Source organism: Quercus robur, chromosome 6, assembly GCF_932294415.1.
Source record: "Quercus robur chromosome 6, dhQueRobu3.1, whole genome shotgun sequence".
Lineage (NCBI taxonomy): Eukaryota > Viridiplantae > Streptophyta > Magnoliopsida > Fagales > Fagaceae > Quercus > Quercus robur.
Window position 1 is genome coordinate 34,881,059 of NC_065539.1, and position 14,751 is coordinate 34,895,809.

Consider the following 14,751-nt stretch of genomic DNA (forward strand, 5'->3'; position numbering starts at 1 on the left):
TAAGATTGTTAAACACAAGTAGGATTAGAAAATCTGTCCTCGGAATAACTCGATGAGTTTATATTATATTGTCTTGTTGAACAATAAAATTATACAAGAGTGCACAGTCTTGTTCTCAAAAATCCTTGATTTTTTCCGATCCTCCCTTTTAGTACATCTTCCCATGTTATATACTACAATATTGGTGTCATCCTTACCACACACGTGTAGGTTAGATTCGAGGAACTCTTTCCTGTCCCATCCAGCACCTCCCAGAACCATCAACCAGTAGCTGTAAGGCTGCTTGATCACTGTTCATGCATCACTTCCACATTAATGCAGTCATAGAGTTGGTTGAGAGGCATTTAATGTGGAGGTAGCAGCTTTTGAAGATATTTGTTTACCTTTCTTTTCTTACCCCTGGTCTAATGTCCAACCCTTAGTTGTGATGTAACTTTGAAGAAGGTCTATGATGATATGGTAGCCTTACTGACCTCGGACACTTGTTACCGAGATGGCTTTTATCCTCGGACATTCGTTGGACTTATCTGTTATTATCTCTACTCTTCTTTTTACTCCATTCCCCTTATAATTTCATCCAAACATCCTCGGATGGTCCAATGTCCTCGGATTGGGCCATAAGCCCAATTAGTACAGCCTTAACAGTACCTCCTAACTAAATGGCCTCTACAATAGCCCCTCAAAATCTTGTTTTTCGACTCCTCGAGAGGAAAGGATGATTTTGACGTTCTCAGCCCATCTTGTTTATGGTCCAATTCTGTATTCCTGACTTCCTATATGTCTTTTTACCTGCTCAAGGCACGCTCCTGATGCTTTGGCGTCCAAAGCGTGCTAGCATTAAATTTTGGCGATGCCCCTGTCTCCCATGTTCAACGGTAAAATGTAAATCGAACGATGGAGGATTTTTCTTGTTTTACGAGCGAGAACTTTCCCGCTTGTAACTTCTGTGCCACTATAAATAGCTTTTCAAATTAATTCTTTTTCTTACTTTCTGCAATCACACAGTCCTAGAGCTCATACACTGAACCTGTCTCTCTCTTTCATCTTCCTGTGCGTCTACAAATACTAGAAACTTGTCCGAGGACCCCTTTTCAAACTTGTAAGTCTTCTTAAATCCCTTAGCTTTCATTTTAAACTTATTAACTTTTCTTCGAAACCTCTTAGGAAAATGGGTAAGTTCAAATGTCTGGTCGAGTCCGAAGAGGGAATGAAGAGTTTTAGGACTAAGTATAGGATCCCACCAATAGTAGGTATGAGGTATGCTGCCCAGGGGGAATGGGTCGACGCTTGGAAAACAGGAGAGGTGGTCATTTCCATGATTGCCTTCATAGAGGGTGGGATGACCATTCCCATGGGTACTATTACTAGGAATTACCTTAGGTTTTTTAGGTTATCTCCCACATAGTGTGCCCCAAATATGTTTAGGGTCTTGAGGAGTATAGAAGCTTTAAACAAGAGAATGAACCTAAACCTGACCCACCATGATGTGAATTGGGTGTAAAATTTGCACAATTTGAGGGGGCAGAGATATTACCTCAAGTCGAGACATCCCGAAGTAAGGCTAATCCAGTGCCTCCCCATTTCAAACAAAAATTTAAAGGATGATTTCCTTATCTTTTCTAGGGAATGGCACGATGGCCTACCCTATCCAATGGAGGAGGGAGAACCAGGTGGGGGTATAGCCGTAGATTCATGAATTTTAGTTTATATTTCTTTTTCGTGTCTCAATATCCTTGTTTCTAATGAAACCCCATTCTAATTCAATGATTTTGCAGACAAGCATGCTATCAAACCCAAGCTCAACTTAGTTAACAAAGCAAGCTTGGATAGGATCTTGCAAGCCGAGGTGTATGTGAACGAAGCTGACAGTCAACTCCGAGTAGCTCATTTGATCCTTGGATACACACCCCTCTCGTTTGCCTTCCAAGCCCCTAAGTACGTAATCAAAGCTTGCGACCCTCGGCTCCACCGTATTAGTGCTGCCTACCAAGGGTTTGTTGTTCCAGAGGGCGTTTCACTCCCTAAAGACACTTCCCGCACCCAACAACTTTTTGTTGCCACTCTTTTAGTAGGAGCATCCTCATCCCAGCTCGCTTTCAAGGAAGAGGAAAAAAGAAAAGAAGAAGAAGAAGAAGAAGAAAAAGAAAGAAATCCAGAGGAGGTTGTAGATTTGTTAGATTCCTCGGACGAATTTAAGGTTTTCAACCAGATTTTACCCCCCGAGAACGTTTTTGACGAAATGGGTGTCCAGAGGAAGCCCTAGAGGAGTTTAATGGAGCTGATAGAAAATCAACCTAGAAAAGGTGCCTCGAGGAAATCCACACAGTCTCAGATTCCCCCTCCTCTTTCCAAATCTTCTCCTCCTACTCCTCAACCACCTCAACCTATCAGACTTGAACCTACTGATCCCAAAAGGAAAAGGGAGTAGAAAGGGAAAGAAGTGATTGAGGCCTAGAGGCCTTGCTGCTTCCAAAAGACATGTCTGAGCTGTGGAGCATGAGGAAGAATGAGGTCTTCCTCAATTGTAAAAGATATCTGGGCATGGTATAATGTTAACCCCCACCCCCCCCCCCCCTTTTTTTTTACTTATAATAATTATTTATAGACATATACTTTCTGTTGGCTATGGTATTAATCATTTTCTTTTAGGCTGTCCAAACCACTTTCAGGCTTGAGAAAATTACCAATAACTGCTACCAGCAGTTGGAAGATGAGAGGAAAAGACGAACGGCAGCTGTGCAAACACTTACCATTGTTGAAAATAGTAATGCTGACCTAAAGAAAAAGCTAGTCGAGGAGCAACAAGCTCGCCGCAGTGCTGACTAGGCCTTGGATGGCGCGCAGAGGCAAGCCGAGGACTAGAGGAAGCGTCTGCGCGAGACAACTGATCAACTGACTGCTGCCAGGGAACAAATGACAGCACTCAAAAAACAACTAGAGGAAGCCCAAAGGCTGAAAAGTCCAAGGCTGAAGCTGAGAAGGCAAGGATTGAGGCCGAGAAGGCTAGGGACGAGGCCAAGCAGAAGGGTTACGATCTTGGAGTAGCTGAGACTGAAGAAACCCTTAGGGTAGAGGTCCCAGCTGTGTGTCGCATTTACTGCGCCCAAACTTGGGCTGAAGCCCTTAACCAAGCTGGGGTTGAGGCTTCTTTCGAGTTATGGAAATCTGAAAATGTGTTTTACCCTTCTGCAATACGAGCCTTGGACCTTCCTTCTGCTCAAGATGAGGTGGCTTCTGCAGTTGTTGATCCAAATAAAGAAGTATAGCCTCAGGATCCTCCTCTTCCCAGCCAGCAAGGGCCAACAAAAGAACCCGGTGCTTCCCAAGAAGTACCCGTGGACAAGGCTGCAGTTATTCCAGAGGTAGGAGTAGCTTCCCAGGGCTTTCAGCAAGATTTGGCTTCAACTGTCATGCTCGCTGAGGGAGCCTCCAAAGATAAAGAAGGAACAAATACCTCAGAGGTAGATAACCCAGCAAACAAAACTTCCAAGCTTCAGATCAAGTTGAAGAAATGAGCCTTGCCTTGTAATAGAATTATGACTTTTGTAAGGGATTTTGTTCCTTTTTTTTAGACATATTTTAATGAAGTATGCATTTTTAACCTCTTGAGTTCGTTTGAGTTATTATTCATTTCATTTTTATTTTATCTGTTTTGTTACTTTGGTTTTGAGTAGTTTTCATCTTGACTGCCCTTTGTTTGTACAAAAGAAAAAAAACATAGTTTACACATGCATTTAATTGGAAGTTAAAATGGACGATAACCATTGAATCCATAACATTACATAGACATATTTTGAATACATATATATCTATTCTAACAAGTTTAACCTCAAGTAAACATCCAAACATTTGATTAAATAAAGTTAAATCCAGAGCACCTCAGTATGCTCTAAATGATGCTCATAGGCTTATTGAGGTTTATATCTTTACTAGGTGATCACAAACCCTGTGATCCAAGAATGGAAATTAAGGGTTTACTCCCTTTAAGTGCTCAAGTTCGTGTTGAACTAGCATTTTAATAGTACGAGGGTGTATTAATTTCTATTGAACCTATTTAGTGCTTCAATAGATGTCATAGGGTATTAATTTCCACTAAATTTGTGGTTCGAGAAACCTGACATAACTTAGTTTCTATTTAATACTTCAATAGATGTCATAGGGTATTAATTTCCACTAAGTTTGTGGTTCGAGGAACCTGACATAACTTAGTTTCTGTTTAATACTTTAATAGATGTCATAGGATATTAATTTCCACTAAGTTTGTGGTCCGAGGAACCTGACATAACTTAGTTTCTGTTTAATACTTCAATAGATATCATAGTGTATTAATTTCCACTAAATTTGTGGTTCGAGGAACATGACATAACTTAATTTCTGTTTAATACTTCAATAGATCTATTAATTTCCACTAAGTTTGTGGTCCGAGCAACCTGATATAACTTAGTTTCTGTTTAAAACTTTAATAGATGTCATAAGGTATTAATTTCCACTAAGTTTGTGGCCCGAGGAACCTGTCATAACTTAGTTTCTGTTTAATACTTCAATAGATGTCATAGGGTATTAATTTCCACTAAATTTATGGTCTGAGGAACCTGACATAACTAAGTTTCTGCTTAATACTTCAATAGATGTCATAGGGTATTAATTTACACTAAATTTGTGGTCCGAGGAACCTGACATAACTTAGTTTCTGCTTAATACTTCAATAGATGAGAAAACACATGACATATGATTGGAACAAATTAAAGGGAAACTAAACAGGACTATTTTTATTAATAATAATACCTTTTTAGATTGTTTACATTCCAAGGGTGGATGACAGATTTTTCATCTAGATCTTCCAAATAGTAGGCACCTATTCCTGCCACTGAAGTGATCCGGTATGGTCCTTCCCAATTAGGCCCCAATTTTCCTCAAGCTGGATTGTTGGTGGTTTCCAAAACTTTCCTCAGTACCAAATCTCCTACAGCCAACGGCCTCAGCTTCACATTTGTATCATAACCTTGCTTAAGCTTATGCTGGAAGTAAGCCAGTTGGACCATTGCATTCTCCCTTCGCTCTTCGATCAAATCCAGACTCCTTTTCAACAACCCATCATTACCGCCCGGGGTAAATGCACTAGTTCTCAACATTGGGAAACTAGTTTCCAGAGGGATTACGGCCTCGGCTCCATATGTCATTGAGAAGGGGTCTTTCCTGTTGACCGTCGAGGTGTTGTTTGATATGTCCAAAAGACATGTGGTAATTCCTCCACCCATTTTCCCTTTGCGTCGTCCAACATCTTTTTAAGTCCATTCACTATAACTTTGTTGACAACTTCAGCTTGCCCATTCCTTGAGGATAGGCCAGAGTGGAATATCTATTCTTTATTCCCAGGTCAGAACAGTATTACTTGAAGGCTTTGTTGTCGAACTAAAGGCCGTTATCCGAGATAAGGGTGTGGGGAACCCCAAATTGAGTAACGATATTCTTCTAGATAAACATTTTAACATCTACATCTCTGATATTAGCCAACGGTTCAGCTACGACCCATTTAGTGAAATAATCCGTTCCGACCAGCAGATACTTTTTGTTTCCTAGTGCTTTAGGAAAAAGACTTACAATATCTAAACCCCATTGAGCAAAGGGCCAAGGGCTGGAAAGAGGATTAAGAACTCCTCCAAGCTGGTGGATGTTTGGAGCAAATCTCTGACATTGGTCACATTTTCTAACATACTCTTGCGCTTCTTTCTGCATATTTGGCCACCAGTATCCTTGAGTAATAGCCCGGTGAGATAGGGATCTTCCCCCGTGTGACTTCCGCAAATTCCTTCATGTAGTTCCTTTAGGAGTGATTCTGATGTCTCAGGATGTACACAAAGCATATATGGCCCAAAAAAAAAAAAAAAAACGTTTATACAACTTTCTGTCCTCGGACAACCAAAACCGAGGAGCTTTTCTTCGTATTTTCTCACCTTCTGGTTTCTCCTCAGACAATATATCCCTCTCGAGGAATAATAGTATAGGGTCCATCCAGCTCAGCCCCAAATTGACTTGATGGATCTGGAGCAAATCTTTCCTCGTTGGGGTGGAAATGCACAAATCCTCGACAATTATCACTCGGGGCAAATTTCGTGCCGAGGAAGTAGCAAGGGTAGCCAATGAATCTGCGTGAGTATTTTCACCTCTGGGAATATGTGATAAGTCAAAGGATTCAAATTTTGTTTGCATACACCTAACTTGACCCAAATATTCTTGCATCCTCGTATCTCGGGCTTCCAGTTCCCCTTTTACCTGACCTACGATCAGTCTTGAGTCTGAGAACATTTCCACTGCCTTTCCATCCATTTTCTGGACCATTGCCATTCCCATCAGCAAAACTTCATATTCCAATTCATTGTTTGTAGCCGAGAATCCCAACCTTAAGGACTTTTCAATAATGATCTTTTCAGGGGATATCAGAACTAGGCCCCACTCCTGCTCCCCGCTGGTTCGCTGCTCCATCCACATGTACTTTCCAAGATGGGGAGTCTTGTGTGGAGATTAGGCCAACCGATTTTTCATCCATGCCATGTCACTTCATCTTTGCTTCCTTTGGAAGCTTAGTGAACTCGGCTACTAGATCGGCAAGGACCTAGCCTTTCACAGAGGTATAAGGCATATACTTGATGTCGAAAGCCCCTAGGATCGTGCCCTATTTAGCAATCCTCCCAGTATAATCTGCACTCCGAAGTATGGATTTGAGTGATAATTGAGTTAGAACTACTACGGTGTGCACCTTGAAATAATGTGGGAGTTTTCGTGTAGCATGCACTACTGCCAAAATGGTCTTTTCCAGTGATAAGTACCGCACCTCGGCTTCATGAAGTGATTTATTTACGTAATAGTCTGGTCTTTGGACGCCACTGTCTTCTCATATCAAAACAAAACTTACTGCATGAGAGGCTACCGCCAGGTAGGCAAACAGGACCTCGTCCACTTCAGGACTAGACATGATAGGCGGCCGAGATAGGTATTCTTTCAGCTGCTGAAATGCTACAGCACATTCCTCGGTCCATTCAAATCCTTTCCATTTATGCAGTAGAAGGAAAAAGGGTCTGCACCTATCAGTTGACCTAGAGATAAATCGGTTCAAAGCAGTAGTCATCCCTGTCAGTTTCTGCACCTCCTTTAGATTTTGAGGTGCTTGTAAGCCATTAATGGCCTTAATCTGATCTGGCTTCACCTCAATTCCCCTGTGAGTCACCATGTATCCCAAGAACTTTCCAGAGCCTACACCAAATGAACACTTTGAAGCATTCAGACGTAGCTTGTGCTTTCTCAGAATTCCAAAAATGCTCGTAAGATCTATCACATGCTCGGACACCACTTTGCTCTTCACAACCATATCATCAATATAAACCTCAATGTTCCTGCCCAGTTGTGGTTCGAACATTTTAGTCATCATTCATTGATAAGTAGACCCTACATTTTTTAAGCCAAAGAACATCACTTTATAGTGATAGTTTCCAATGGGAGTGACAAAAGCTGTCCTCTCTTGATCATCCAATGCTAACAGTATTTGGTGATATCCTTAGAAGGCATCCAAAAAGCTCATCCAAGGATGACCTACTGTTGCATCCACCAATTAGTCTATCCTAGGCATAGGGAAAGGGTCCTTGGGACAGGCGTTATTGAGATCTGTGAAATTCACGCACACACGCCATTTTTCAGTCTTCTTTTTTACCACCACTGTGTTGGCTAACCATTGTGGATAAAAAACTTCCTTGATAGTCCCTGCTTGCTTGAGCTTAGCCACCTCATTTCTAATGGCCTCGACGTGCTCTTTTGACGGACGCCGAAGTGGCTGTCTCTTTGGAGTGATGGAGGGATTAACATTTAGATGATAATAGATGAAACTTGGGTCTATATCCGAGGCTTCATATGCGCTCCATGCGAACACATCAACATTTTCTTTGAGGAATTCAACCAATTGCTCTCTCTCATACAGAGGCAATTTAGCCCCAATTTGAGAGAACTTCTTTGGATCATCACCAATGATTACCCTTTCCAAATCTTCGTATCTAGCCTCGTCGGCTAGTCTGTTGAAGGGTAACGCCGAGGTTTCTGATTGCTATAAGTCATTATCAGCGGTGGCCGAGGTCTCCGCCTCAGGCCAATGTTGGATAGCCGCTACCAGGCATTGTCGGGCTGCAGTTTGACTTCCTACTATCTCCAAAACTTGGTCTCCGGATGGGTACTTCACCTTCTGGTGTAGAGTAAAGGAGACGACCTCTAGGGTATGAAGCCAAGGTCTGCCCATAATAGCTGTGTAGGGAGAGAAAATGTCTACGACGATGAAGTCCACTTCAACCACATCCGTATCGGTCTGCACAGGTAATCTGATTTGACCTTTTGGGACGACCATTCTGCCCTTAAAACTCACCAGAGGAGAACTGTAGGCCATCAAGTTCTCAGGTTTCAAATTTAGCCCCTTATACAAGTCAAGGTACATTATGTCAGCAGCACTACCCTGGTCAATCATCACCCTTTTTCACATCGTACCCACCAATTCTCAGCATGACCACAAGAGCATCATTATGGGGCTGTATGGTTCCAACTTTGTCTTCATCTGAAAAACCCAACACTAACAGGATGCCCATCTTGGCTCTCTTAGGCATTGAGCTAGACTCCTCGGTTGGAGAACGGGACACCGACATTACCCTGGAAGGACAAGATCTAGTCCTCCCTAAGGCAGCAAAAATAACATTTATTGTGCCAAGGGGAGTCTTGAAGAAGCATCTCCCCGAAGTTCTGAACCCGATTGGCTTAACCGACCACTGGAATGATGCAAGAGTTGCTTCAACTTCCCTTCTCAGACTAACTGGTCCAAATGGTCCCATAAATTTCTACAATCCTCAATTGTATGTCTATGATCCTGATGATAGTGGCAATAAAGGTTCTGGTTGTGTCTCATAGGATCTCCTCCCATTTTGTTTGGCCATTTGAAGAACGGCTCAATCTTAATCTTCTCTAGTACTTGTTGCACTGGCTCTCGAAATGCAGCATTAACCGCCTGGGTATTGGCAGATCCTAACTGCCCAACAAAGTTTTTCCGAGGTCGGTTATTATTGTACCGGTCCGATCTAAAATCCCTCCTCTCCTGAGGGATCACCTTAGCCTTTCCTTTTCCAAGTAGTTGGTCTTCTTCTACTCTTCTGTACTTGTTAATCTGATCCATCAATTAGCGTATGCTAGTAACAGGTTTACCAGTTAGAGATTTCCTCAAATCATGCTCAGCTGAAAGACCAGCCTTGAAAGTGCTAATAACCACATCATCATACTTTCCTTCTATTTCATTAAACATCTCCCAATATCTATTTGAATAAGCCTTCAGAGTCTCACCCTCCCGCATGGACATAGACAATAAGGATCCTAAAGGCCTAGGAACCCTGCTGCAAGTAATAAGCGAGCACCAAAAGCCCGGGTGAGTTTCTTGAAGGAGTCGATAGAATTTGCCCTCAAACCGTTGAACCATCTCATCGCCACCGGGCCCAAGCTAGATGGAAAGATCTTACACATCAAGGCCTCATCTTTGGAGTGAACAGTCATCTTTTGACTGAAATGGCTAACGTGTTCTATCGGGTCTGTCCAACCATTATAAATAGTGAATGCGGGTTGATGAAATCGCTGAGGAAGGCTCGCATCTTCTATGCTCCGTGTGAAGGGTGATTTAGAAACTTGACTTAGCGCCTTGTTAATGGCATCGTTCCCCAAGCCTTTGCAAGGCGAGCTTTTGTACCTACGTCTATAGTGGTGCTCCTCTTCATAGGAAAAAGTCTCGCTGGATGGAATTCTGGATCTCCGTCAATAACTAGTACCATCCGTCTCGTTAGAGGACGGTTCAAAGCTGGGCGGTGAATGTCTTTGCCAAGCATGACACAACTCCCTCTTTAACTCGTCGATTTCACATTGCATGTCTCTGTCATTCTTTGCATGAGAAACATGACTCTTCCCCTGAGATTGACCTTTACTGGTATGAGTTGTGTGCATACTTCCCTCACGACCTCCTTTCCGTTCAAGGCTCCTACACGGATTGCTATGCTAAGAGCCCCTTGATTCTACTTGAAGTAGATTAGCTTCTACCTGGTGCGGTCCTGCCTCCTTCATCGTGAACGTTGCAACCGAATCTCCTTTAGGTTAGATTAAGCTCTTCCCACAGACGACACCAATTGTAAGGACTGAAATTGGATTGGACCCAAAATAGAATTGGGCTCAAACCCAAGCGGCCCAAACAATAAATTTGTAAAGCGTGGATAAAAGAACTAAATCTATTCCAGAAGAAAAATGATTAAATTTGGAAATTTAAGACTGTTAGACACAAGTAGGATTAGAAAATCTGTCATCGGAATAACTCGAGGAGTTTATATTATATTGTCTTGTTGAACAATAAAATTATACAAGAGTGCACAGTCTCGTTCTCAAAAATCCTTGATTTTTTCTAATCCCCCCTTTTAGTACATTTTCCCATGTTATATACTACAATATTGGTGTCATCCTTACCACATACATGTAGGTTAGATTCGGAGAACTCCTTTTTGTCCCATCCAGCACCTCCCAGAACCATCAACTAGTAGCTGTAAGGCTGCTTGATCACTGTTCAAGCATCACTTCCACATTAATGCGGCCAGAGAGTTGGTTGAGAGACATTTAATGCAGAGGTAACAGCTTTTGAAGATATTTGTTTACTTTTCTATTCTTACCCCTGATCCAATGTCCAACCCTTAGTTGTGATGTAACTTTGAAGAAAGTCCATTATGATATGGCAGCCTTACTGACCTCGGACACTTATTACTGAGATGGCTTTTATCCTTGGACATTCGTTGGACTTATCTCTTATTATCTCTACTCTTCTCTTTACACCGTTCCCCTTATAATTTCATTCGAACATCCTCGGATGCTCCAATGTCCTCGGATTGGACCATAGGCCCAATTAGTACAGCCTTAACAGTACCTCCTAACTAAATGGCCCCCACAATAATTATTAACTATTTTACTTGATGAGAAACTATATCAAATTTCCAAAGAAGAAAAAAAATTTGCAAAATTATTCATTTTGAATAGTTAAATTATGAGACATAAAAAGAAGAAGATAAAATTTTTAATTTCGTAATGATGGTTCTACTCAAACTTAGTGATATAACGAATGGTTCTACTCAAATTTTAAGTTACAAAATACGTTCATGTTTTATCCGATTCAAAATTTCAAAAAATGTTGTAAGGCATAAAAATGGAAAATGAAAAAAAAAAAAGTAAATAGACATACCTAATTTATTTTTCTTACCTCTTGTTGTCCATTAAATTTTTTCTCCAACATCTGAGTGTTTGGTAGTAATGAATTCCTATGTTCTCCACCTGCTCAACGCTGCACTTACAAAACTTTGAATTAATTTCCAAGAGAAATAAATAGTAAAACCAATCAATGAATTTAATACCAGAGTCTGGATGCGTTAGCCATGGCTGATATTATCCTGCTCAATGAAGGTAGGCATCCACAGGGAAATATATATTCCTTTATAAAATCCGAACTTCGCCTGTACTCGTCGTAACGTTCGTCTGGTATTGATATGAACTACGAAGAGGCAACCACAAACCAGCTTCAATGGTTAGAAGTATATTTAAATTAAACGCATAGAAGAGTTATAAAGACCAATACATTATAATAAAACTGGGAAAAAGATATATAAATATTATATATAGGACATCATTTGTTTAATTACCTGCAGAACAAAAAGCCCGTCTTCTGCTAATAATGATTCACAGCAACCAAAAAACTTTTCCATATATTCATGGCCGACATGTTCTATCATCTCACTGAAAAATGCTATCAAAATATCATTTTTTTTTTTTTTTTTTTTTTTCTAATGATTAAGGCCAGAATATGTTGGAGTTGGCTCATATGGATGTAGCATAGTAGGGTAAGTGGAGTGAAACGTCACCAACGGATATAATATATAAACATTAATTTCGATTACTCCAATTTCTCATATAATCGATTAATTGCTTCTTACTCTTGTGGAAGTAGGTATATTACTAAACAACGATAAAATCTTTATGTTGTTTTTCTTTCTTTAATCTTACTTAAACCGATCATTTTCATTATGGACTATTTAAAAGAGTTAGTGGCAAAGGGGTTAGCTTTTAGACCACTGAACAAACAGTATTTTTTAAGAACAATTTATTAATTAGGTCAATTATGCAAGCCTTAGGTTAAACAAACAATCAAGCATATCATGCATAACGGAAAAGTAAAAGACACAAGATATAATGACCTAAGAAACTTTATAAAACAACTTGTTCCAAAAGAAAAACCTGGAGACACCAATCCTAAAGAGACCAATCCACTATCAGATAGAGATTTATAGTTAGAATATTAATTCATAGTAAATCTAGTTAAAGTTAACAAACTTAACTTTAAATCCCACAGACTTCTCTCATATAAATTTGTTCCAACATAAATTTCCAGTTCACGCTTTAGAACTTGATTCTACCAGTACTAAGAGTATGTGTGTAATCTCTGTTAGAAGCTTGAAGGAGTACAAGGTACAGGACATCAGATCTAAAAGAGTAGATCACAAGTCTAGAAAAACGTGTATTTGTGTTTTCTTTTTATACTTTGTGAAGTAGGATTGAAATGCAAAACGTTTGATGGGCTATCTGCGAAACAAATTCTGCAAATGTGAACTTCGGTTGATTGAATTACAGTTTTGACCGATTGAAACTGCTGAAAACAGATTACTTTAAACAATAGCTTCCTTGTTCTTATATCTAGGCAAGTTTGTGTTATGTGTTTGCCAATTAACATATACATATATAGAACCTAACAAAAGGAACTCACCAGGATATAATTCTGTCATATTTGTAGGAATCTGGCAATTGGCGGTAATCACAAAGAAGAAACTTAATGCGGTCCTGAGAGCAAAGTTGATAAATTAAGGTTAATTTTGAAGTGAATTGACCGTAAGCAAAAGAAAAATTTCATAAGATGTGCCATACTTAAGCAGATGTTTCTTGCTTGGAAAAGAACCAATTATTATATGCAAATTGTAAACCTAAACAAGGCAAAACAGACTTCCAAATTCTTTGCTATGTGCTTGTTAAGTATGTCAATGTGACCATAACAAAACAACGATCTTGTTCCTATTCTTTTATCACAAAAAATGGTCCTTGATTTAGTTTTAGTTTTCATGAATTTAAGATTACATATATCGTTCAACATCATTAAAATTTAATTCCACCAAATAAAGTGTGATGACTCTTTTTAAATGATGCAGTACTACATTTATATTTAGATTTATTAATTATCATATTTTTACCATAAAATAGATTTATTAACTATCATATAACAAAGGCAAATGGGTGAAATTGGTAGGTATACATGTGTGAGTGAAGTTTTACATTGAATAATTATAAAAGGAGCGAGTAAAGAATATAATATAGTTGGACCCAGACCTGAAGACTTAAGCATCTTGGATCAAGTGGTATCTCTATAGGTTAACTATTCAATTGGATGAGGTGACAAGGTCATCAACGTCCCTTTCGTCGTTGAAGCGGGAACACTTTATCGTACAAAGCAAACCCATAAAGGTCACACAAATGATCTTGGAAAAAAACCCAACAAATGAATATTGCTAATGGTGCTAGATAAAGCTATGGTGTGAGGTTCCCATGGACTTGGAAGTGCAAGCCGAGTTCACATTGATAAATGTGAGAGGTTGACACGTGGTTCACATGGATGGTGTAAGGCCCATGAACGACACATTGATGAAGAAAAAACCCATAAGGCAAGGGGATGCAATTAGGATTTTTTCATGACCCCAAAGAGGTCTTGAAGCCTGCGAGGAAGCATAGACTCGCATGTAAGGGGCCGGGAGATTATTGAGTATACATATATAAGTAAAGCCCCACATTGAATAACAATAAGAAGAGTGAGTGGTTATTATAACATAATTGACCAAAAATCAAAGACTTAAAGCCTTTTGGATTAAGTGATGACGTCCCTATATGCTATTAACTACTCAATAACACCAACTGAAATGATACTATGTTCAATCAGAAAAAAAAAAATTTACCATCCAATTTATTCCATATGTATTGATATTAATAATATATGCATTTATGGTGAATGCCATTCATCAAATTAGTACCTGAAGGCCAGCATCTTTCACTTTCTTTTCCGCAAGTTTTAGTTGCTCATTAGACAAAGTGATGCCAGTGTATTTGCATCCAGTTCGATTGACAACTTCAATACCAAAGCTTCCCCAGCCACACCCAATATCAAGAACTTCATGCCTCTCATTAATTCTTGCCTAAGTTAATTGAAAGAAAGAAAGAAAAAAAAAAGGATTAGGTAAGGGCAGGAAAATCTTTAAAAATTTGACATAATCCAGTATTAATTTCTCACCTTTCCAATTAAAGTAGACATTTTTCTCAGCTGCGCAACCTTTAAGTCCTCATCTTCCTTCTAAGAAATATAGCCATAAAGTTTAATTTAAGTTAAAGCTAAAGCTTAAAAAGGAAGGTGAAAAGGTTAATTTTGATCCTGACCTTAAATACAGCGGTGGAGTATGTCATTGTTTCGTCCAGGAACAGAGCAAAAAGTTCATTACTCTAGAAACACAAACAAATCGAATAATAAGCTTATGCTTGACATCAATTATGTCACTAATCATGTTTGAATACTATCATTCTATCACTTATGTCACTAATTAGGTTTTTATACTATCATTCAAC

The 14,751-nt window shown here is 39.5% G+C and overlaps 1 protein-coding gene across 5 annotated transcripts in view; it reads right to left on the reverse strand.

Moving 5' to 3' along the window:
• LOC126688572 (uncharacterized) overlaps nt 1–14,751 on the reverse strand; it is a 64,399-nt gene that overhangs the window by 7,910 nt on the left and 41,738 nt on the right. For 4 of the 5 annotated variants that reach the window (XR_007644307.1, XM_050383311.1, XM_050383316.1 and 1 more), the window contains 7 exons: nt 14,566–14,628; nt 14,423–14,482; nt 14,166–14,327; nt 12,857–12,930; nt 11,739–11,832; nt 11,454–11,590; nt 11,303–11,383 (listed from right to left, as the gene is read on the reverse strand). The exons of the other annotated variant lie outside the window; for it this stretch is intronic. Coding sequence is in view for 3 of the 4 variants with exons in the window: in XM_050383311.1 (XP_050239268.1) it covers nt 11,303–11,383; nt 11,454–11,590; nt 11,739–11,832; nt 12,857–12,930; nt 14,166–14,327; nt 14,423–14,482; nt 14,566–14,628 (671 nt within the window). In the remaining variant the exon portion in view is untranslated. The remainder of the gene's footprint in view (nt 1–11,302; nt 11,384–11,453; nt 11,591–11,738; nt 11,833–12,856; nt 12,931–14,165; nt 14,328–14,422; nt 14,483–14,565; nt 14,629–14,751) is intronic. 5 annotated transcript variants of the gene reach the window in all.